Source organism: Schistocerca piceifrons, chromosome 1 (genome assembly GCF_021461385.2).
Source record: "Schistocerca piceifrons isolate TAMUIC-IGC-003096 chromosome 1, iqSchPice1.1, whole genome shotgun sequence".
Taxonomy (NCBI): Eukaryota; Metazoa; Arthropoda; class Insecta; order Orthoptera; family Acrididae; genus Schistocerca; species Schistocerca piceifrons.
The window spans coordinates 764197008-764222028 of record NC_060138.1 but is presented as its reverse complement, the minus strand read 5'-3'; the positions used below and the strand labels follow the sequence as shown (position 1 = coordinate 764222028).

The window sequence follows — 25021 nt, the reverse complement described above, 5'->3', positions numbered from 1 at the left end:
GCACGTGACCATCGACACTGGACGTTGGTGCAGTGGCAGATCGTTGCATGATCTGATGAATCCCGATACCTTCTTTATCATGCCTATGGGAGGATGCGAATCCGTCGACTTCCAGGGGAACAACTCCTTGACACCTGTACTGCGGGAAGGAGAAAAGCTGGTCCCCCAGCTCGCCAGATGTGAACCTGGTCGAACACATCTGGGATGCGACTAAACGTGGCATCAGAGCTCATCGCTGCCATCCTCGGAATTTAGGGGAATTTGGTAACTTCTGTTTGCGGAAGTGGTGCCAACCATCCAGCGACGTACTAAGGCCTCTTTGCTTCCATGCTACGACGTGTCGCCGGTGTTATTCGTGCCAAAGTTGGACATACCGGCTATTAGTTAGGTTCTCATGATGTTCTGCTTCATCAGTGTACAGTTGCAAAATAGATGGTTCACGTAATGCCATATTCGTTTTTTTTTTTTCGTCTCCGCATTTCTAAAACGTCGAAACCTCCGTACCTAAAGACTGCAAAGTTGCATAGGTGACACCAATGCACAAGAAAGGAAATAGAAATATTCTGCTGAATTTTAGACCTGTATCATTGACATCCATTAATGGTATTATATTTGTAATCCAAACCGTGTTTCAAATTATGAAACACCTCGAAGAAAAGCTCTATCGCAAAATAACCAGTACGGACGCAGAAAACATCGTTTTTGTGAAACAAAACTGGCTTCTCATTCCCAGAAAGTAATGAAAACTATCGACAGGGGATCTCAAGTTCGTTTCGTATTTCCAGATTCCCAGAAGGCTTTCGACACTGCTCCTCACAAGCGACTTCTAATGAAATAGTGTGTCTATGGTGTATCGTCTCAACTGTGCGATTGGTTTCGCGATTTCCTGTCAGAAACTTCACAGTTCGTAGTAAATGACGGTAAGTCATCCTCAAGGAAGCGTCATAGCTCCTCTACTGTTCAAACGATTTGGCAAACAACCTAAGTGGCCCTCTTATACTGTCTGCAGATAATGCCGTCATTCACCGTTTGGTGAAGTCGTCAGAAGATAAAAACGAACTGTTCCTCCAAGTGAGTACTAAAAAATTCCGTTAACTTTCAGTTGTATGATAAATCACACAAATTTAAAGACTGTCGACTCATTTAAAAACCTAGGGTTTGCAATAAATTACGAAAAACTTAAATTGGAACCGATACGTAGAACATGTTTGGTGGAAGACGAACCAAAGACTGCGTTCTATTGGCAGAACACCTAGAAAGTGCAACAGTTCTATTAAAAAAATAGCCTAGGCTACACTACCCTTGTCCGTCCTCTTCTGGAATACTGCTGCGCGGTATGGGATTCTTATCAAAAAGGATTGAAGGAGAACAGGGCAAAAATTCAATCAATAGCAATTCATTTCGTCATCCGTGAAATCGAAGACGTGGATAAACCGGAAAGTCAGAAAAAATAGGATGACATGGGTTCGTTGCTAAAAACACAGTTGTGTTATTTTCACATAAGGAACAAATTATACATTATTTTCACATAAATGGTGACTAGATATTGCAAGAAAACAGTGAGTTTTATGCACTGAAATAATCAGTGAGTTTCTTTTGAACCAGCATCGTATGTCGTTTATGTGTAGCACGACTACGTACGAGACATTTCACCATCAATAGTTCGGCTGAAGTTGTTTCCGCCTGGGTTTCTAAATAAACAATTATTTTGTGCAACTGTGTTGCTGCCTCTGAGTGTGGCATAATGTCTTCATATTTAGCCCCAATTTCATCAACTAATCCATCATCACTATCTCCAGACGAACAAACGACGATAGAAATAATTTCGCAGCCAGTGAGTCATGTCGTTAACACCTGTCTGAGAATTATGGACTACTAGTCTTCCATTCCGACACCGTTGGAGTCCCAACATCAAATTCAGCAACAATGTTTTTCAGCACTTCTCTTTTATCTATCCTGTCAGTGCCTGTAACTTTTTGTCCATAAACATTACTACCTTCTTTCCCATTGTTGTCATTTTACACTCGCAACTTGCGAGAGCATACAATACCTTACAACTCAGTGTCAACTTGTTAAATGACACATTTCCGAGAATTTCTGCATTGCGGTTGCTTGAATTTAACTTTAATGGTCCTCACAGAACATTGTTGCTGATATTACGTCCAGAATATTAAACAATATATAGGAACAGTACTAAAAAATTGACCCAATGAACTGGAAATCTAAACTAATGCCGGATGGATAAACGAAGTCCCATTGTAACACCAAATTGGTGAGAGTGTCACGTATATGATAAGCGAGATGTGGTGGTAATCATTAAGAGCAGGCGTTTTTCGTTGTAGCCGGATATTTTCAAGACATTTTCAATCATTAACTTCCTCCTCCGGATGCTAATATATTCTGTTGACTGCTATGGGAGAAATAACCATTGTGACAAAATCAGAAGTCGCGTTGAAAGATTTAGGTGTTCATTATTTGCACGTACTACTCGAGAATGGAATGGTAGAGGAATAGTCTGGAATTGTTGCTTCGCACACTCTGTCAGGCATGTAAATGTGAACTGCAGAGTAGGCCGGAGTGCTGTACTTTGAGGATAGTTTATCTAACACATGATGATCTTGATCAGTATCGCAATCTAGTGACCGATTTTAGAATCACACGAAGACATAGAAACCACCATGAATAGTTTGCGGCATTTTCTACTGCTTTTGTTGATGTCAGACACGAGGTTATATTGCATTCAGCATTTGTAAATATTTCGAGCTCTAAACATTTAAGTACTGTATAATAAAACATCAAAGCCATTTCCAAGATATTGTTAATTCTTCAATTAAAGAATTTTATGGTGTGTATAATTAAGCTTTCTTTTTTAAAAAACCAGTTGTATAACGTGTGGACAGTTAAGCCATCTTTCGTCAGTCGTGCACCTTCTCGTATCTTGAAACAGAGGGTCTTTTACCATGGAACATGAGATATTTGTAAATAAACTGAGGTTCTTTAATGTCTTGATAACATTATCAGCCTTCAAACAGAAGTTTGTGTTAGTTTGCAATAGCTTCTATTTCAAATTGTATTTGACTTGTAACTGGTTTTTGATAATATTTGTATTTAATTTGATTTCATTTATTGACTAATAATGTAACAGAGAGGCTATTATATACTGTATTGACAAGAATTTATCGAGTGCAATACTTTTGAATTTTAATAGAATATTTGTTCCTACCTACATAACCATGTTGTACTGTGGAACATTTTTTTCACGTTTGGGAAAACTTACTTTTCTGGAGTAAATTTTTTAATTGCAGGAAAAGACTGCAAAACACAAAATGTGGATACTGTAATTTAAAAATGGAAGAAGAAAATTTATTAAACTTCAGTTACAGGGCTGAGTAGAAGAGAAAGCGTGACTAGTAGTCTAAATCACAACAGTCAGCTGTAATGATGCAAATGTAGATAAATGCTCAATCCATACTTTTAAAGGAGCTGTGAAAGACTTACATGAGATGACACCTTGTGCTGCAATCTGGTCGTCAAATTCAAACATCAACCTGTAAATTCGTTGTGCATGTAAATACATATCTTGCTAATTACCCAAAGCAAATCAGTAAAAATGAGGGAAATAATTTGTAAAGTTTTGAAACTTTGGGAAAACACTCATAGAGGAGGAAGTAGTAAGAAACAGGAACACTTCCTCACCTAAAGGATGAGCAACACCTCTGCACTCCCACTCCCTTGATTCAATTTTTTTACCTTCTTTCAATTTTTTACTGAAAAGGTTTCATTTTTTCGAAGACATCTGTAATGAGAAAAATATTTCTTGTGAAATTATGCTCAAAGCAGCTCATATCCACGTCTTAAGCAAGTTATCCAGTTTTTGAGACATGCTATATGGAATGTTAAAAACCCCTTAGCCTATGAGTTTGGCATAGGTTTTCACTTCGATTTCAGTTCAGTTAAATTTTTCTTCTGTTTCTCCACAGATACTTACCTTTTGTACGTATAGAAATATTTATGTAGCATATAATTTTTAGCACTAAAATTTGAAAGTAAAAAAAGAGTGAAATTCCTTTTAAAATTCGCATTTATTGGTTCAGAACAATCCTGGTTTACAGTTTTTTTCAGTACTGTGCACCGTAATATTTGTACTGGAGTCAAAATAATTTGTAATGAGAATTAAGTATTAAGCATTAATTAACAATTATTGCATTACAACGCATATACAATCATCATGTACAACCAAGCAACTAAAATACAACAACATCTGCTTAATAAATAAGCTATTGTACACAACTGTTTACAGCAAACCATTCTCCAAATCTTCTGTCAAATCACTGCGAGCCACGTTAGTGCAGCTTTGTTTTCACTGTCTTTAGACGTTTTTGGGCAGTGTAACTCAGCCTTCACAAACTTGTATTTTCTTCTGCAAACTTGAGCTCAACCACATGAAACTAGAAGTAATATCTTGCCTGAAGCTGGTGGTCGTTTCATGTGCATTGGAGAGAGGGATGCGTTTGATTCCCTCCAGCTCTTGTTTCTAGAGTCCAAGCTGTTCCCAGCCATAGATGGAGTTACACTCAGTAGGCGTGGAGGCATGCAGGGTCAATAGTGGGTGGCAAACGAGAGAGTGTGACAGTATTGCTTGCCTGACTCACAACAAGATTAAAATATTTGAAACTGACTGAATAAGACGAAGAAGATGTTAAGCTTCTATTGCTTGTGTAGCTTTCTGGTTAATTTGTTTCTTTACTCATGTGGCTTAACATATTCACGTCGACATACCTTACGCTATTCAGTCATTCCAGCATTTGTAGAATAGTGTGAGCGTCATCTCTCCGTATCAAAGCTATCAACCCCTTCATCACTCTTAATGTCTCTCCTTCCAAAAGAGACTTACTGTAAAACAAAAAAAAACAGGTAAGGTCCAGCATTATTTTTCTCAGAGTCGATATAGAAGAAAAGAGAGTATGAAGGAACACTGCGCAACACAACAAAGTGAAGTGTCCCACACAGCTTTAATAAGTTCACGACATAGAGTTAGCTAAGCTGGACACGTCTACGAAAAAACGGCAGCAACAGTGTGTAAGGCAACAGAGATAATATACTGGGCAAAATAGACCGGAAAATACTTGTTTTGTGTTTTGATGGGCGTTGTATTTCTGTTGCATAGTGTTTTGGTTTTCTATTAATTGCAACAAATTATAAAAGTTTGGTGATAAATGTGTAAAATTATATAATATATTTAGATTTAAGTATTTAAATATTATAAAATTCTGTAAACGAATTGTGGCCATGTTTAGGGATTATTTTGACTAGTGTGGTGTCATGTGACCCGACTCAGGACTGTGGAGATGAGCGGGAAAACGAGGCCTTTTGTCGTTGGCCGTTGTGGTGGCGAGTTGGGAGCGGAAAAGTGCCGCGAGTGCAAGCATGGACGGCAGTGTATGCGAAGGAACAAAATGAAAGTGTGTGGGTGTGAGACAAACAGTGTACGAATTGCACCGATTATTATCTGTGAACTTAAAAATGCATGGTCACAACGTTAAAGTGTTTCTTTTGAATAAATAAGTTTCAGTCTGAACGTGTATAGTTCAATTCACTGCTCTTCGAAAGCCAGCCAATATCTGACTCAATAATAGGGGCGCAAATGAAACCGTTTACTACCAACCCCCTTTGCAAATGAGCCACGTGAAAAATAGGTAGTAAACGAGCCATAGTACAGTTGCAAGTGGTAGGGGAGCGGTGAGTGAATGGGGAAGAGGAACCTGACGTTTTCATTGTTTGGCACTTAATCCTGATTTCAGTAATACTAAAGACACAAGAAATTTTATCTGGTTGAAATTATACGAAATATTTCGAGACATTTTTCATTTACAGAAGTCACTACGCAAGAAAGCTGCGAAAACTATGCGTTAACAGAATCCTATTCCCACTCTCATATTTCTAAAGTTATTAGCCTGGCTTAAAATATGTACAAGACCTTTCTTGCGTAACAGAGGTTGAAAATACCGCCACAGTTGTAACGTTCTTTAATTTAGAACACGACCGCTTTCGCGCTCTTATACGCCCATCTCAAAGGTGTTAGTTCACGCTGTGACCCCGAGCACTGCGGTGGACTAGTACAGGACCCGCTGTATTTCCACCGACCGCAGAGCATTCCGTCACCGCGGCGCTCGGGGTCACAACACGAACTAATAACACCTGAAGATGGGCTGTAAGAGTCCGAAACCAGTCGTGTTCTAAATAAAAGAAACTTGCAACTGTACCGGTATAATCAACATCTGGTATAACGCTCAGCTGCGTATGTTCCTCCAACAAGATTGTTTGTTTTTTGCGTAGAATTGAAATAGGAATATTTTTTTTTTGTAGATACAGTTCTCTTATAAAAATGAACCATTTTGTGCGAAAATGGAATAAATTGACTTTTGGTGGGGATGGGGGGGGGGGGGGGGGAGGAGGGACGCACCTCCCCTATGGGAGGAGACTTTTCTGTTTCTCATTACTATACCCCATAGGAATATTTTTCCGAAGTTCCAAAACTTTATAAATTACTTCCGCCATTTGCTGTGTTTTTTTTACTAACTTGTCTGGGGTAAACTGCATACGACGGAGATGGTGACGGCGCCTCTGCTGCAGTCGACGCACGCGCTGCCGCGGTGCCCGGGCTTCTGCCTGCTGCGGCTGATGTCGGGTCTGTGCGAGCGGCCGGCCGTGGTGATCCCGCACACGTCGACGTGCGGCCGCGACTCGGTGTGCTGCGACAACACGCGCCAGCCGCCCACCACCAGCCGGCCGGCCAGGCCGCGGCCGCGGCCCACGCCGCTCCCGCAGCCCAGCACCACGGCGGCACCCGACCCGCGGCCCGACTGCCCTGGCTCTTGCATCGTCTCCTACCTCTCCTTCACCTGCTTCCGTGAGTACTCGCCGGCTGGCAAGCTGCACTACTGCTTGCGAAAAATGCAACGCTGAGGAGGAGACATGGGATTACAATGAAATACACCGACGAAACAAAAAACTCGCAGTACCAAGAAGGAGTTGTGTGACATAAATGAAAGTTGGTAGGCGTGTTACTGCATCTTCAAGAGAATGCCTATTAAAATTTCGCGCCAGTCGCATAAGAGTGGCTCTAGTAGCGCCACTATGAGGATGCAATTCAGGGGTCGACCGAAGCGTCCGATCCCACCCGTCGGCTTTGACCCGTTCACGTAAGGCTGTTGTGGTGTGTGACATCACGACTTTGCGGAATTTAGTTTGTGAGAGTGGCGTGTCTGTAGGTGTCGTTTTGATGCGATCGGTGGTGCTCTCTGGTGGTGTTAGGTGATGTTTTTGGTTTAGTTTTCGAGTGTGCCGTTGTGTGTGAATTTTGGTAAATTACTTTTTTTATGTCTTTGGTAGGTATGGATATGACTGACAGGGTCAACAGTTTTCAGTTGTTGGCTATGCGTTGTCTCTAATAAAATTTCTTCAACTATTCGGATTTTTGGATGAAGTCGTGAAGTGTTCAGTATGTCGTGAAGAAATGAGGCTTACTTAAAGTTCCGGCGTCTCGGATCAGGGACGGCTGTATGTGGAGATGTCATAAGGACAACAGGTCAAGGGAAGTGTTCGATCCCAATGTGTGGCTGTGAATGTTGGGAGCTGCTGTTGAGCTATGTAGGTCAAGGTAAGTGTTCGATCCCAATTTATGGGATCGGGAACTGCTGTTGAGCTATATAGGTCAAGGGAAGTGTCTGATTCCAGATGATATTGTGTTTAGTGGTATTTGGGGAGTTTTGTGATGTCGGTTTTTTTCGTCGTTTTGCGTGGTTTTGTATGGGGGTGGGTGCCTAAATTTGTTTATATTTAGTTTGTCCCCACCCTAAAACCCCCTATTTCCCGCGCTTGTCCCGTTAGTGTCATTAGGCTTTTTGTGGAACGTGTGTGTGTGTGTGTGTTTTTCGATGTATTTTCGTCCTCATAATGTGTACGTAACGACTTTATATGCGTCATATTGGAATCGTGGTTTATGGTCGTTTCCGCCATATTTGTGACATCATGGGTCAAAGCAGACGGGTGGGATCGGACGCTTCCGTATATCCCAATTCAGATTTGATTTTAAAAAAATGTAACAGTCTCGAGCGTTAGTTACCTTTGAGATTGGACGTCCTGAATGATGTTAGTCAAGAATGCCTTTGAGACGACAAAGATACCATTATGAACAACTTAGGAAGAGGTCAGTTGAGGGCCTGCAACCAACCTGTCTCCGTGCTACACACACTGGACCTACCTGGAGTTACGGTCAGAGGTGCGATTTCGTGCGACAGCAGCACCCTCGTGGTTATCCTGCTCACCCTGACTGCAAATCTATACGTCAGTCTGATGATTCAACCTGTTGTACTGAGCATTCCAGGGGTGCTTTCCAACAGGATAACAATCGCCCGCATACTGCTTTTATAATCCAACTTGCTCTGCAGAGTGTCATCATGTTGCCTCGGCCTGCTCAATCGCCAGATCTGTCTCCAGTTGAGCACATACGGGACATCTTCAGATGACAATCCAACGTCACCCACAACCAGTATTAACCATCCCTGTACTGACTGATTGAGTGCAACAGGCATGGAACTTCATCCTACAAACTATCATCAGACACCTGTACGACACAAGGCGTGCACATTTGCATGCTTGTGCCCAACATTCTGGCAGTTACACTGGTTATTAATGTACCAGCATTTCACATTTGCAATGGCTTTTCTTACACTTACATTAACTTGTCATCTTCTAATGTTAATGACTTCAATATATTACCTAGACAAATGTATTACCAAAATTTCAGTGCTCTACATTAATTATTTCTTGGTGTTGGGATTTTTTTTCGATTGGTGTTATGGAAGTGTACCTGTGCTTTGAGCATGATAATTCGATACAATGTTGGTATCATAGCCTCTAGACACTGTGGCATGGAATCATAATGCGCCTTGTTATGATGCTGGGGAATATAATGCCATGAGTTTTGTAGGTGTCTTCACGAAGCATCGACAATGGTTGCTGAAGGACCAGAATGAGTAAGTAGCTGACCGACATGTCACAGACAAGTTCGAAGGGCGATATGTCAGGTGACCACGCAAGCCAAGATAGTAGTGGCAACCACAGATTTGTAACTACATGTGGCCAGGCATCAAAATACATATGGAATTGGCTGCAGGTGCTGCAGGAGGGGTAGTGTGTCAGACTCTAAAACATCTCTAAGGTAGCAGTGGCTGTTCAAATTGTCCCTAGTACTTAGGAGGTGAGATCACATGCTGTACACAATGGCATTCCAAACCATCACATTTGGCACGTCCCTTCAACAAAGCAGTTTGCCTGATTGTGTTGACCATGACAGTGTTTGTCAGACACTGTTCCGAAACTGCCCCAGAGAAGAGGAGTGCTCTGGGGTGCTCACTGCAGTGCAGTGGGGAGAAGTGAATTCACTGCCCTCTGGTGACATGAAGCCTATAATGTAACAAACAACAAGACAGCCAGGGTCAAGCTGAACAAATTTGCTGAAAGACAGGTACTACAACACAGAGAATTTCTCACTGAGGTATCATTCACTACAGCAAAAAGCATTTCGCAAGATGCACAAAAATGCCATATGTTCGTTCCTCTTAATAAACGGACCTGTCTCCTCCATTGTTGGACTAGCATCACTAGGAAAAATTGAGCTCACAAATTGTTTCCAGAATGAATCTTTCACTTAAGTGGAGTGTGTAACAAAGTGGGATTTGAACCCCTTAAGTATATCTGAGTATTTCAGACAGGAATAAATTTTCCCACAAAATTGAGGATCTCAGTTGGAGTCTCGTCCAGCACACAGTTTGAATCTACAGTGTGATTCATTTGTGTAATCTTTTACAACCTTAATATAATATTGCCAAGCTCACATTTTGGATGCCAAAGATGTTAGAATGTTCAAGGGGTTCAGTCATCACTGTCTCCATCAGGGGATGGAAAGTATGTTACAGTTTTTAACACATTATTGGCCTGAAAGCTATTTGGCACTCTAGCTCTGCTGGATGAAGACTGATGAAGTAATTACAGTGGCTTTGTTAGATAAATCATCACAATGTTTGCCATATGTGATTTTAGGGAAGAAATGCAAAACCTAAGGATATACACCACTTGAAAAAAGGCCATGGAACACCCTCAAGAACAAGGTCATTTCATTGAGAGGCGACAGATAGTTCATCATTGTAAGAGTGCATGAGAACAAATTAAGACAAATTAAACATGTGTTACAGTAAAGAGTGCCCAAACTGTCACATCACTACACAGTGTAGCCACTTCTGGTGGCAATGCATATGCATATACTTGCACGCAAATGGTCATAAATGTGCCAAATGGCATCCTGTGACAGATTGCTACAAGCATCTTGTGCTCTTTGTAGCAATTCAGCAATGGTTCTTGTAGGACCTGAAGAGCAAATAAGTTCCCACTTCATCATGTGCTATACATGTTCAACTGGCGAGAGATCTGGTGGTTTTGTTGGCCAGGGCAGTTTCTGTACACCATAAAAAGCATGTGTTGTTGCTGTGGACATATGGGGATTTGCTTTGTACTGCTGTAAAAGTACATCACCTTCCTATCAAAGAAGTGGCAGTAGCATGGGAATAGCAGCCTGTGCAATGTAGTGGGCACTGGTTATTTTACCCTGCAGAAACACCAAATGTGACTGTGAGTTGCACCTCCACTCCATAAAACCTGGAATGGTCTCTGTGTGTTGTGTGCAAATGCACTCTGGAATTGTTATTTCACCATGTCTACCCCATACATATGTACATCCATTACTTGCGTACAGACAGAATTTTCTTTCATCAGTGAAAAAACAGAGAATCTTTCCATTCTTCATGAAATCAGAGATGCCATTCTTGGTGTTGTTGTTGTTGTTTGAGTGATAGCTTGGCCAGAGGCACATGTGGTCTTAATTTTACTGCAAGCAGATGTTTCCTAATGATCCCTGATGACACAGCAGCATGACGTGTACCCAGATTTTGTCCCTCAACGATATGCAGTCAGCCACCGCTGCTCGCACAATCCATCAATCTTGATGTGTGTCTGTACTATGTGAGCATCCAGAACATTGTCTATAGAAAGCAGTGAAACATCACTGACACATTGTGCCCAACATGTGCAGAAATCCATTGATACATCCATCCAGCTTCCCACAGGCCCAAAAAGCAACCCTGCTCAAATGGCTAAAGCTGTTCAGCAGCAGAAAGAACTCATTGGTGGGACTTGGTTGTGCCCTAGAATTAATGTTGTAAACACTGCTCACATCTAAACTCGGGCCTTCTGTGCACCATATGATCACTGATGACTGTGACAAATAAATCACTAACACTTCGACCCCTCAATATGCACATCTTATACTCTGGTGCCAATGAACAGAGCACTTGATGATGTTTCACTTTTTTCCAGAGACGTATGAACTCTGCTCATCATTCATATAAGACCTATGTTTTAACCAATTTGCCCCCTCACAAGGTATTTCCATTGACAAATTCCATACCATGTATAAATTTACTCCTAGTGTTGAGATTGTTAGATGTGAGTTGCAGAAATTTGGTGTCTATGTCCCTAAGGGTTCTCAGTTACACTGGAACCTACAGAATATAATGTGTGACTTGAAAAATAAATGAATTTACAAATAAAAGCTGCCATTATATGCTACATCTTATTGACAGATGCTAGGAGCTTCAGTATATAATATTTGGGGCAGCACTATTAGTTTCTCCAGGACAATTTATGTCGAGCTAGGACATTTTTTAAGAAATTCTGCACTAAAATGTAGGATAACAAAATTATGGTGTGATACCATGATCTATGATGGGATATGGGCACAGCCAGTGATGGACAGAAGAGGCAAGCTGCTAGATTTAAAAGACCACAAAATCTCCAAGACTGACAGTGATATACATATGCTCAAAACTTAGCACAGACTGGAGTGTGAGATGCTTTTAACAGTTTCCACAACAAAACTTTGTCTCAAAGTCTTGCAGAAAATCTAAAGAGCTTGTGCTAATATGTAAAGTATGCCAGCAGTGAGACACTGACAATCATGTCACTTTGTGATAGCAATGGTAATGTTACTGAAGACATCACCACTAAAGTTGAATTGCTGAACTCAGTTTTCTAAAATTCTTTCACCAAAGAAAATGCATTAAATATTCCAGAATTCAAATCAAGTATAGCTGTTGACTTGAGCAGCTTAGAAGTAGATATCCTCAGTACAACAAATGGATTTAAGTTATTTAACAAACAAAAGTCTTCTGGTCCAGATTGCATCTCATTTAAGTTCCTTTCAGAGTATGCTGGTGAAACAGCTCCATATACAACTGCACACAAATGAAAAATCCATACGCAAAAACTAGAAAGCTCCACAGGTCACACCAATAGCCCCAATACTCAAGAAAGGAATTATGAATATTCTGTTAAATTGTAGATCCACATCACTGACACATTTGTTGTAGGATTTTGTATTCCAACATTATGAAATGAAATGGTTCAAAGAAAATACCATAAACATACACAGAACCGGCATGGACTCAGAAAATGTGTTCTTGTGATGTGCAGTTGGCTCTTTATTCACACAAAGTAATGAGTGCTATTGAGAGGAGGTCTCAAGTTGATTCCATATTTCTAGGTTTCCAGAAGGTTTTTGACACTGTTCCTCACAAAAGGCTTCTAATAAAATTGTGTGCCTGTGGTATATCATATCACATATGTGACTGGTTTCATGAGTTCTTATCAGAAAGAACACAGTTCGTTGTAACTGATGAGAAGTCATCTGGTGATACCTGTTTTATTTGACATTACTCAAGGGAGCTATTGTTAATCTACATAAATTACTTAGGAGACAATCTCAGTAGCTGTCTTATACTATTTTCAGATGATGCCATCATTTACCACCTAGTAAAATCATTAAAAGATCCAAATGTATTACAAAATGATTTAGACAAGATGTCTGCAAGGTGCAAAAAACATGACATTTGACTCTCTATAATAGAAAGTGTGATGTCTTTCATGTGAGTACTAAAAAAATTCTGTTAAAATTTGATACATGATAAACCATCAATTTAAAGGTTCTTTCTGTAACTATGTGTCTATGGATTACAAACGTGAACAACTGAAACTGAGTCATAACAGAGTAAACATTGTGGGAAAGATGAATCAAACACTGCATATTATTGGCTGAATACTTAGACGGTACAACAATTCAACTAAACAGATGGCCTCCACTAAGCTGTCCATCCTATTCTCCAAAACTGCTCTGCAGTGTTGGATTCTTACGAAATGGGACTGATGGAGGACATCAGAAAAGTTCACTCATTTTGTATTATTTCAAAACAGTGGAGAGAGTGTCGTGGAGTTAAAGTGGCAACCATTAAAAGAAAGGCATTTTTCATTGTGCTGAGGTCTTTGCACGAAATTTTAGTCCCCAGCTTTCTCATCAGAATGACAAAATATTTTGTTGGTTCCAATCCACATATGAAGGAATGACCATCATGACAAAATAAGAAAAATCAGAGCTCACAGAGCAAGATACAGGTATTCATTTTTCCCACATGATGTTCGAGAGTGAAATGGTAGAGAAATGGACTGAATGTGGTTCTATGCACCTCCTATCAAACACTTATATTTGTACTGCAGAGTAACCATGTAGATCTAGATGATCTCGAATTACTAAAAATTCATTACATCTCAAGCCACTTTTCAAACAGAATATCACTGGCCTCTGTGAACTTATTAGAATTTGTGGTACTGGTATAGCTAGCATCTTCAGTGGGTTCAAAGAATAGCATTTATTCAATTGTTATGGTTTCTAATATTATAAATATAATTTAAAAACTTGTATATTGCAGGTAATGCAGAAATGACAGATCTCTTCAAGTGCCGTAAGTCTGGCACACAATGCTGTGCATCAAAAACTCTCATCCGTGAAACAATTGAAGAGAAATCAGGGCATTCGTCAGACCAGAACCATACTGTTACTGCAGTTGAACCATATCGTCCAACTTTAAGGCCATCACACCATCCAGCACCACACAACCCATATACAACAAGTGAGTTCTTTTTCTTTCCTTTCTCTTGTGGTTTTTTGTGTCTTTGTATCTGTTAAATGTTGCCTGCAAATTCCTTTACAATTTAATTTCATTTTCTGTAGATGTTTGTTTAGAAAAATATAATTACATCAATTTGCCATAATTATACTGTTTATCAGTTTCACAAGGATGCAGTTTCTGTGTATATATGGTCACAAATGGAGATTTATTAAATTTAATTTCACTCTATCTGCCAATGTCTCCTGTCTAGAAGCATTTGTAACCTCAACAGTCAATTTTGTGTACCAAGGGAACATCATCCAGTTTTCCAACAAGAAATAAATTTTATATTTAACCCACTGTAAAATCAATGGAATACATGCAGTGAGAATGTTTATGTAGTCAATAAATTTCAAAATGAATGTATAGTAGATTACAAGATTTTGAAGGCTCTTTAAAAAATAATAATTAGCTACTGCAATTCAGTTACATGAAGAAGAACATAAAATCAAGTGAACCATATGGCTCCTGAGACCTTTTCAAGTCTCAAACATCTATGATGTGTGTAAGCAGACTGAAGCAGCAAATGAAAATTTGTGTCAAGGCCAGGATTTGAATCCAAGTCTCCTGCTATCTAGGTGGATGCATTAACCACTACAGCACCCTGGCACAGTGGCTTTGCACAGCTCCTTGGACTACCCTAGCATGCCTTCTTCCTCAATCCAAATTTCTATTCACGCATTGGTACTCCCCCTAAACTTGAACAGCATTGTGGAGGCTCTCCAGCTGCATTGGAATAGCACCTCAACATCAAATGAAATAGGAGATTCTCCTTGGAACCCAGGCATATGCACTTTAATCAAATGAAACTACATAGGAGGTGGAATCCAAAATTTTCGGGGCTGATGCTGCCATCTGGAACAAAGGAGTAGTAGACCTTTGCATTGCTAGGTGGCGAGAGCTGCATATCTGATGAGTCAGTGTGCGGAGTAGCATTCAGTTGGGAGGACGTGTTGCGTGTCCACAGTTATTTCCATAATACTCTATGTTTGGTGTGTGGCGATTTTATGATGGATCTGCAAACAGAACAGCATGTGTGTATCAAATTCTGTGTGAATCTTGGGAAAAGTGCTACAGAGACCCTTGCAAAGATTCAATAAGTGTTTCAGGGACAGAGCATGAGCCGTACAATCATTTCAGTGGAAGAGCCCAGGCTGTCCAAGATCCAAAAAAGCGAGACAGATGAAGAGCAAAGTGAGGAGCATGATCACGTTATTCTTTGATACCAAGGGAATTGTGCAGAAAGAATTTGTCCCACCCAACCAAACAGTGAATTCTACATACTACCGTGATGTTTTGTGATGGCCCTGTGAAAACGTGTGGTGATGACGGCCCGAACTTTGGTGTCAAGGAACTGGCTGCTGCACCATGACAACACGCCTTGTCACACGTCATTGCTCACCAGGACCTTTTTGGCAAAAAACAACATGGCGGTCGGACCCTACCCACCGTAATCACCAGAATTGGCACCTTGCAACTTCACACTATTTGCAAAACTGCAACTCAACTTGAAAAGCCATCGGTTCGACACTCTAGAGAGGATTCAAGAAGCATCACAGGTGGTGGCAAACACCCTCAAAGAACAGGACTTCCAGAAACCGTTTGACCAGTGCCAGAAGAGCTGGGACCGGTGTATACATGCGGATGAGAACTACTTTGAGGGTGACGGTGACCATTAGTCCAAAGGTAACGTTTTTAACAGATGGCAGCACCAGTCCTGAAAATTTTGAATAGCACCTCATAGTTCCAGAGGCCTTTTCAAGTCTCAAACATCTGTGAAGAAAAGGACTTTGGGTTAAGGAGTATAGTGTAATATCAGCAGTTGCTGAGGCTGGACTGCATGCAGCCAACTGTGCCTGATGGAGGTAGCAATTCATGGGTGTTGGGGGTAAGGAGGAGGCTCGAGTGGGGAGGGGGAGGGATAGCGGGATAGGGCTGGGGGAACATGTAACGCTGCTTGTGGGAGTGTGGAAGGAAGTGATGGGGACAGGGTAGGGTTGCTAGGTTAGTGAGTGGGATGGGGGGTGGAGGATGCAGGAGGGGAGCAGAGAAGGAGAGATGTAGAGGAGGGAAAAATAGACTAGTGGGTGTTTCAATTGAACAGAAGGTTGTGTAGTGCTGAAGTGGGAATCAGCCTACCCCCTTCCATGCTCCCACTCCCGCATTACAAAACCTTCTATTTGACCAACACCCCCACTAGTCTATTGTCCCTACTCTACTTCTCTCCTTTTCTGCTCCCCTCCCACCCTCCCCCCCTCCCATTCAGTACCTACCCTGTCCCCATCACATCCATGCATACTCCTACAAGGAGTATTACACCTTCTCTCCACCCCTATGCTGCTATCTTTCCCCCTCCCCACCCCAGCCTCCTCATTCCCACCACCCATGGATTGCTTCTTCCATCAGGCACAGTTGATTGTATGAGTCCAGCCTCAGCAGCCAGAGACAGTGGTTATGTGTGTGCGAGTTGTGCTTGTGTGACTGTGAGTGTGTTTTCTACTTTAGAAGAAGGTCTTTTGGCCAAAAGCTCAAATGCATGCCTGTCTGCAACTCAACATCTCCTTTATAAGGTGAGTAGCAGTCTAGCCTCTTCATAACATTGTCATTGTTCCCACGTGGATTTATCAACAATACCTGGTTCTTTCAGTTTATATGGGCCTCATCTGATTAATTTCAGCTTTGTGGAAGACCAATTTGGGTTTTGGATAAATGTAGGTACACAAGAGGCAAAACTGACCCTGCTACTTAACTTAGAAGATAGATTAACGAAAGGCAAATCAATGTTCACAGCATTTATAGATCAGAGCAAGGTTTTTACAGTTTTGAATTGAATACACTCTTTGAAATTCTGAAGGTACAAGGAGTAAAATACAGGGAGCAAACATTTACTTACAACTTATACAGAAACCAGACAGCAGTTATAAGAGTCAAAGAACATGAGAGGGAAGCAGTAGTTGAGAACACGGTGAGACAGAGGTGTAGCCCATACCTGGTGTTATTTAGTTTGCACATTGAGCAAACAGTAAAGGAAACAAGGGAGAAGAAATAAAACCTTTGAGTTTTGCCAATGGCATTGTAATTATGACAGAGATGGGAAAGGACTTAGAAGAGGAGATTAACAATGGATAGTGTCTTGAAAAGAGGATATATGTTGAACATCAACAAATGTAAAATCAGAGTAATGGAAAGTAGTCAGATTAAATCAAGTGATGTTGAGGTAATTATGAGACAGTAAAAGCAATAGATGAATTTTGCTACTTGGGCAGCAAAATAATGATGATAGCCAAAGTAAAGATGATATAAAATATAGCAAGAATTTTTTTAACTGTAATTTTTTAACATATGATATAAATTAAGTGTTAGGAAGTCTTGTCTGAAGGCATTTGTGTGGAGTGTAGCCTCACATGGAAGTGAAACATGGATGATAAGTGGTTCAGACAAAAAGAGATTAATAGCATTTGAAATACGATGCTACAGAAGAACACTGAAAATTAAATGGGTACATCAATTAATTACTAAGGAGGTAATGAATGGAAATAGGGAGAAAAGAAATGTGTGGCAAACCTTGACTAAAGGAAGGGATTGGTTGATAGGACACATCCTGAGACATCAAAGTATCATAAGGGGAGACCAAGAGATGAACACAGTAAGCAAGTTCAAGTGGCTGTAGGTTGGAGTTGTTATGCAGTAATGACGATGCTTGTAGAGGATAGACTAGAGTGGAGAGCTGCAGCAAACCAGTCTTCGAACAGAAGACCACAACAGTGTCTACTTTTCCGGTACTTAGCATTAATACATAATAGGCATGAAGGAAACATAACTGATGAGAATCCTAATGCTTAATAACAGACCCTCGTGTTGCCACCACACCTTTATCATTTGAAATTGTCTAAACACTTATGTCTGTGTCACATCTTTATCTTTAAATAATGCTTATCTTACATTTTTGGAATTGGATGACATGATATTAGTACAGAAGTGTGCTCACATGTATTCATTTTTAATTAGTGCTAATCACAATAAATGCAAAGCAGTATTTTCTCCTATAGGTGTGGCTGCAACAACTACCACTTCAACAACAAGACCACCAGTTTACAGCAAGTATGTATGTGGTGTGAAGGGTACAGCACGCCATGGTAGAGTTGTAGGTGGAGAGGATGGGGATCCTGGTGAATGGTGCTGGCAAGTCGCTCTCATAAATTCCCTAAACCAATATCTCTGTGGTGGAGCACTCATTGGCACTCAGTGGGTTCTTACAGCTGCACACTGTGTTACAAAGTGAGTACAGACTATGCATTTATCACTAGATAATGTTGACTGTTATAGTTTAGTTCTTTAAATTCCTGGTTCCATGTGAAAGCTAGGCATGTTCTTCATATGATGCTCTGAAACGTCCTTTGAACAATTATACAGGACTGTGCTTAACCTGACACACAATATTTTTAGCGCAACGCAATCTGACTTTCAAAATTCACTACTAAAGAATGGCCCTGACAAACATTAAACTATACCTTTCACAAATCACTTACCTCACAAAAATCTTCGCTGCTCAAGCTACTGCAATACAGCGAGCGCCACTACTGCCAGCTAAATAAAAGATTCAAACTACTGAAGGCACTAACTACTGATAGGGGTAGTTAGCAAATGAAAGATATTAATAGAGAGCAAACAATGTATTTACCTTAATATCATCACAAGTCATAATATATATCAGTTCATGACAAATTACAAAACTCCGCCATCTCTCTCCCCACATCCACCACTGCTGGCGGCTCACCTCCAACTGCCCAATGCTACGCGCTGTTCACAGCCAGCTGCCTAACACTACAATGGCGAGTATTACAACAATGCAAAGCAGACACAGACTGCACAGAGCACAGCCAGTGATTTTCATACAGAGGTGGCGTTACCAAAAAAAAAACCTAAACAGCCTACTTACATAGAGATAACATAAACAGCCTACTTACATAGAGAAAACATAAACAGCCTACTTACATAGCCCCCATGCTCCCCACAAAAAATTTTACAAAATATTTTTGGGCAGTGGCCAATAATGATTTGATAAAATTTTTCATAATTACAATAACAAAGAAATCAAATGCACACACTTATTGATACAATGTTGGTCAAAAGCTAAAATTGTCTCACAGTCCATAAAGACAGTCCTAATCGTACATAACAGGAGAATAGCAGTGTTTTTCTCAAAGTCTGAGCAGTAAAAGAAAATGCACACGGAAGTAGTGGATTTCCATGCAATCTTGAAGAAGTAGTGTTGTCCTTCCAACGGAAAGACAGTGCTGACTTGACATGCAGACAGGTAATGGGCCACAACATAGCAAACCCACAGCAGAGTCATTCGACGTTTTGAAGAATATTGGTAGGTAGGTCATCACAGAACAGACCCACTGTAGTCCTGGTAGAGATTACGGTATTGGTGGGCCACCAGAGGTGCAGACCCCACTGCAGTCCTTGTAGAAATAATGGCGTTGGTGGGTCATCAAAGATGCAGACCCACTGTAGTCCTTGTAGAAATAATGGCGTTGGTGGGCCACCAAAGATGTAGACCCACTGTAGTCCTTGTAGAAATGGCCAGCAGCCATCTGTTGCGACTGTGCAGGTGCACAATCACCATCGAAGAGTCTTGCAGAGAATATAGCAAGTCCATAAACCACCACTTGTGCACTCAGAAAGTTTTTCTTTTAATTGTCCTTAGAACCAGCAATGCTGTTATCCAGTCCCTTGCTGAATTACCAACACACGTGCAAACACTATCAGTCCCTACTTCTCACATATTGTCCATATACTATGACCAACAGAAACGTGTGCAGTGAAATGTAACTAACAAGTTAATAATATCATGAACTGGTGACAATTACAATTTTATAACATAAGAATACAATAACAAAGGTACAAAATACATCATTAAAAACATAACAATATAGATAACAATTGTAGTGCAGGCTTTACAAAAGAATAGAAATAGACATATACATCAGTGTTACAGGAATTATGACATGAGTACATACATAGAAGATCAGAATAACGTGCGAAACATCAACTTCACACACGAGCATTTAAACAGAATGAATAATGTCTAATATCTTTACAAAGTAAATAACATATTATTAATGCCAATTATATTTGAGGATAACAGTATTCCTCATCATAGTGAATGTAGCTTAATATTAAAAGAAGAAAAAAATTCTATGAAACTACACCGAGACAGGAAGAAAACAACTACACAAGGGTATACAAACACATAGTGGGATAACACAAAAGGAAAGGACAGGGTTTGTTTTACTGCAGTATTTTGCATGGAGATCTCCCTTCGTTCATCATTATTCCCAAAAAGTCCTATCTAAGCCTGCTTTCTGTATTCTGTTCACATCCTCTGTCAAAAATAGTTTTTCTCCACTGTACAGTATCCTTTATTTATTTATTTATTTATTTATTTTTTTGACCATTTTCTGATAGCTTCTCAATGCATTTCTTATAAATTCATCATAGTTAGTTTCTTATATAGTCTACCCCCTCTTAAGCTAACTTAAATCTACTGAGCTCAGATGCTGAACTAAGGGACGAGGCAATGCAGCATCACATAACAAATTATCACAAACAGCAATGACAAAAAAAATGCCAATTTGCAAAGCAAGCAGCAGCAAATCTAAATTAACAGATAAAATGCAAAATTACAACTAATATGAGCCAATGTGCAGCAACAATAAAAATAAATCAATAGCAAAACTAGCTTAACAGAGTAATACAAAGTGAAATTTAGTAGCACTATGCCTGGCAAATAGCAGCAGAAAAAACTTATATCTAAACATGACATAGCTCAAGCAGAAAAAATAGTACACTAAAGATAACAATGCAGATAAGGGAAATGTATATTCACATCTTAATGTCTATGTAAATTAAAGTGGTGCACCACAAGAAGTTATTCTGCCAAAAAGTTACCAAGTATTTGAAAAGAAAATTATGTGTCCAGGTACTGTTACTAGTCCCTTCTTATTGTTCTTTCCTTTCCAAGAGCTCCTTTATCGAAGAATGTGGGTCATAAAATAATTATTTAATAGATCTGTTGACAGAAAGTGTTCACATTAGCAAATGCATTTTATTTTATAAAAGCAATGCTGCAACACAGCTGGAAACCAGATGTCAAATGAAATAAGCAATTACGCAAACCAAAGCATAAAAACATCATTCAATAGCTATGTGGCATTTCGTGTCAGTAGCTCTCAACTCTCGTAGAAAGACGCTTGTCGTAATCAGGTGTGCAGATGTAAAAATATTTCTCGTCATTTCATTAGGCATTTCAGTAAATATCATAAATTACGAGCTCCACAGTATGCTTTCAACAAGGAAATGTCAAAATGTCAGTAGCACGGACAATGGCCTCCCCTTTTTTTTTTTTTACCTGTGCCGCTGAAAGGCTAATAGCTTTTTTTTTTTTTTTTTTTTTTTTTTTTTTTTTTTTTTTTTTTTTTTTTTTTTTTTTTTTTGGGGGCGGCTGTCGCCCAGGTGGGTGCCCGCGACGCATTACGTGCAGGTGTACGGTACGGAAATATTTACGACAGCAGTTTCCGCTACAGTGACAGTCTCACATAAAAATATTTCGCAGGTCAAGAATTAGCATTGCAAATCTGTAGAAAGAAAATCCTATGAATATAACAGTGTCCAAAAAAATTTTCAGTGGCATTGTGATACATTCACACATGATTCACACATGTACACACATTTCATAATTCTAAAGTATGATTCTTGGTTTCCAACATCCTTTTCCATAAGTCAGAGTCCCTAATCACTATTCATTACTCCTTACCTTATTACACATATACATATCCATCGACACTCGTCAATATTTCGTCATTATAAATATGAAGCATAATCAAATAACTCATATAGCCTCAGCCTATTAATCGTAAACATACCTCAGCAGCATAATACACATCGTCGTCGTAAAAATAACATCATAACACCTCGGTCAAATCTCAAAATCGTCGTAGCTTCCTCCAATAATTAAAAAAATTCTCTGCTCATGTCAAAAGTGTCATCTGCCTCAAACGTACTTTAAAAATCATAATCCCTTTACCAAATACATCATTCAAAGCTCTCATAGTATCACAATGGTTCCAAAAAAAATATGAAGAGTTCACACAGTACAGACAAAATACAATTTCGTAAGTGTGAAGTTATCCAACGGTGTAATTACGTAAACATGTGTCACTGATGTAGTAAAAATAAATGTTTGTCTCTCTCAGTTAAATGATCAGATAGCTGTGTAGATTGTGTGTTAGAGAAATATGGTACCGATGTGTAAAGTTGTATAAGCAAATACCATATTAGCTAGGGCTCCTTGTGCTTGCCAAACACATGGTACACAAAGTAAGCGTGTACCCCCCTGAGGATTAATGTAATTATACCCTCAGGTGTTACAGATTACACCAATGGAATGAAATGTATCACGGAAAACTTTCTTTGTAATTCAAAAAATCTTTAAAAATAAATGTTTTAAGTATAAAATTGATCACTGAAATGCGTGTCCTGTAGCGCTAAATGTGCATCTTGTTGTAAGATAATCTCTGTGGAAGTGTCGTAGTTATTTTCCTCCGAAAGCTAAGTTCTGCAGAAGCCAATGTACTTATCTCATGATAAACAAAAGTGAAATGCTTTGCGTATAGATATCGTAGTTATTATGCTTATTGGCGTGATGAAGAAAGTACTGTACAGTAACGTAATGTTGTGCCACGAAAAAGGCTGTCTCATTGTTGCTATACCACAAAAGTTACTACTAAAACATGTTTTTCTTTCCAGAAGAATTCAGCCGACTGTGCAGATATAAAACAGATACACCGCAAAAGCAACATTGTAAATTGTCACTCATTAGTAGCGTCGTGATAAAAATCGTGTAGCTGTCACATAAACTAACCTCTGTGTCATCTGATATCTCTCAGAAAGCACTTTAAATTCAGAATGTATTTTCAAATAAACCAAAATGTTGCATTAAAATCTCATTAGCAGTATTGGTAAATGTTCTAAGTATGTGAGCCTTATAGTCGTTACGTAATCGTGCAACAAACAAGCAAGAATGTACACACACAATAACACTGTGACGTCTGTTTACTATAACAATGCATTCGTCATTTCTGTTTAAATAAGTTCTCTTGGTTCTTGATTGGATATTTAACTTCAAACATTGTTGTATGTTAACAGATTCTTAAGTCTTTCAAAGCATACTAGTAATGTAAAGTGAAAAGTTTTATGGCAAAGACAGAGTTAAAAAGCAGATTATCTGTCAATAAACGGTTTTACATGTGAAATGTGGTGTAAACCTTTACTCTTCCTAGTACGCAGACTTTCAACTGCAAAGCAATTGTCATGTTTTACACGTCGGTAAGGAATGCTAAATCTTTTCTCAAGGTTAGCGTCTATGTTATTTTTCTCTGAGCCAGCCGGCGCACGCGGCTGCCTGCGGTGCGAGTCATTGTCTGTCTCTTTGTTGGCGCGCGTTGTTATTGGGATTAGGAGACCGAACTTCTACAAATTCACTCTGACGAGAAGGCCCTGCTCTGTTTGAATCCCGCCAGTTCTGATGCAATTCAGGCCTGTCGTTACGAGTATATCGTCTGTCGTCATGTCGGTAGGTTCCGTAGTTTCTTTCTTGTCGGTCACATGGTGGAGAATTTCTCCCTGAGTCGTAACTGCGCACTGGTCCGTTGCGTCTAAAGTTATTTTGTCTCCCTTGATAATAATTGTTTTGGTTTCCATATTGTCTGTTTCTCTTATTGTCTCTGTGATAGTCATTACCACGCAGAGGTGATCTTTCTCTGTAACTATTATTACTCTGCCAGTGGTTGTCATATGGGTGGTGTCTGTTTTGGTCACGATTTGCGTTGTAAGAATAGGCTTGTCGTGTCCAGTTATTGCTTCTGTCGTCACGGAATTGTGACGGATGTGACCTGTAATTGTTGTGTCCTTGTTTTCGCGTTCCGCGATTATCAGTGTCAATTTCCAATTCTTGTAACAGACCCTGAAATGCTTCAATGTCATCTTTGCAATGTCCTGCTAAAATAATATGTCGTAAATGTTCAGGCAATTTGAGTAAGCAAATGCGGATGAGTTCTGAGGGGCTGTATGGGTTTGAAAGATATTGATTCTTGTGCAACATGTCTTCAAAATATTTCACAAGACTGGGGAATTCAGATTGTTCGAAATGTTTCATCATTATGATGCCATGTTTTACGCGGTCTTGTGTGGCTTGAGACCAATATGCTGAGAGGAAGGCATGATAAAATTCTCCTTCACTGTGACAATCGTGAATGACCGATCGCATTCTTACAGCTGGTTCATTCTCTAAGTAGCCACACATAAATTCTAATCTGTGTTCTAACGACCAGTTGGGAGGAAAACAATGAGAGAATTGATGGAGCCATGCTTGTGGATGAATGTCGTTGCCTGAATTCTTAAATGTTTTGAATTTACGTGTAGTAATGAACAGCTTATAGTCAAAATCATCATGTCGGCGAGTCGCATATCGGTCATTGTTAGGTCGTGTCGGCCGTTCCATCTCAAAATTCGGTGCACATTCCCAATTTCTTTCATTACTTCCGAAATGCCCTGTGTTATTATTTTGCAGCTTTTCCGTGTTTCTAAGTCCCTCTTCCCGTGTTGGAGCGCGAGTGTTCTCTGAAATACGTAATTCTTGTATTACCTGTGTCAGCTGATCTTGTACTTCCCGGATTTCTCTTTGGTGTTGTGTATTAATTCGATTCTGATTTTGTTTGAATTTCCTAATTTGTTCGTACTCTTCTGTGTCAGTGAAGGCTACAGGTGTTGTGTCATTCAGATCATCATCTACCTTTGTAGATAAGTTAGTGAACTGATCTGAAAGTTCGGCTACTTTA

At 39.8% G+C, this 25021-nt stretch overlaps 1 protein-coding gene across 1 annotated transcript in view; it reads left to right on the top strand.

Annotated features, from left to right (window-relative positions):
- The window catches only part of LOC124794226 (protein masquerade), a 253140-nt gene that overhangs the window by 216103 nt on the left and 12016 nt on the right, over nt 1-25021 (top strand). Inside the window, exons 5-7 of the mRNA XM_047258081.1 lie at nt 6610-6910; nt 13878-14078; nt 18167-18395. Coding sequence (XP_047114037.1) covers nt 6610-6910; nt 13878-14078; nt 18167-18395 — 731 coding nt within the window. The remainder of the gene's footprint in view (nt 1-6609; nt 6911-13877; nt 14079-18166; nt 18396-25021) is intronic.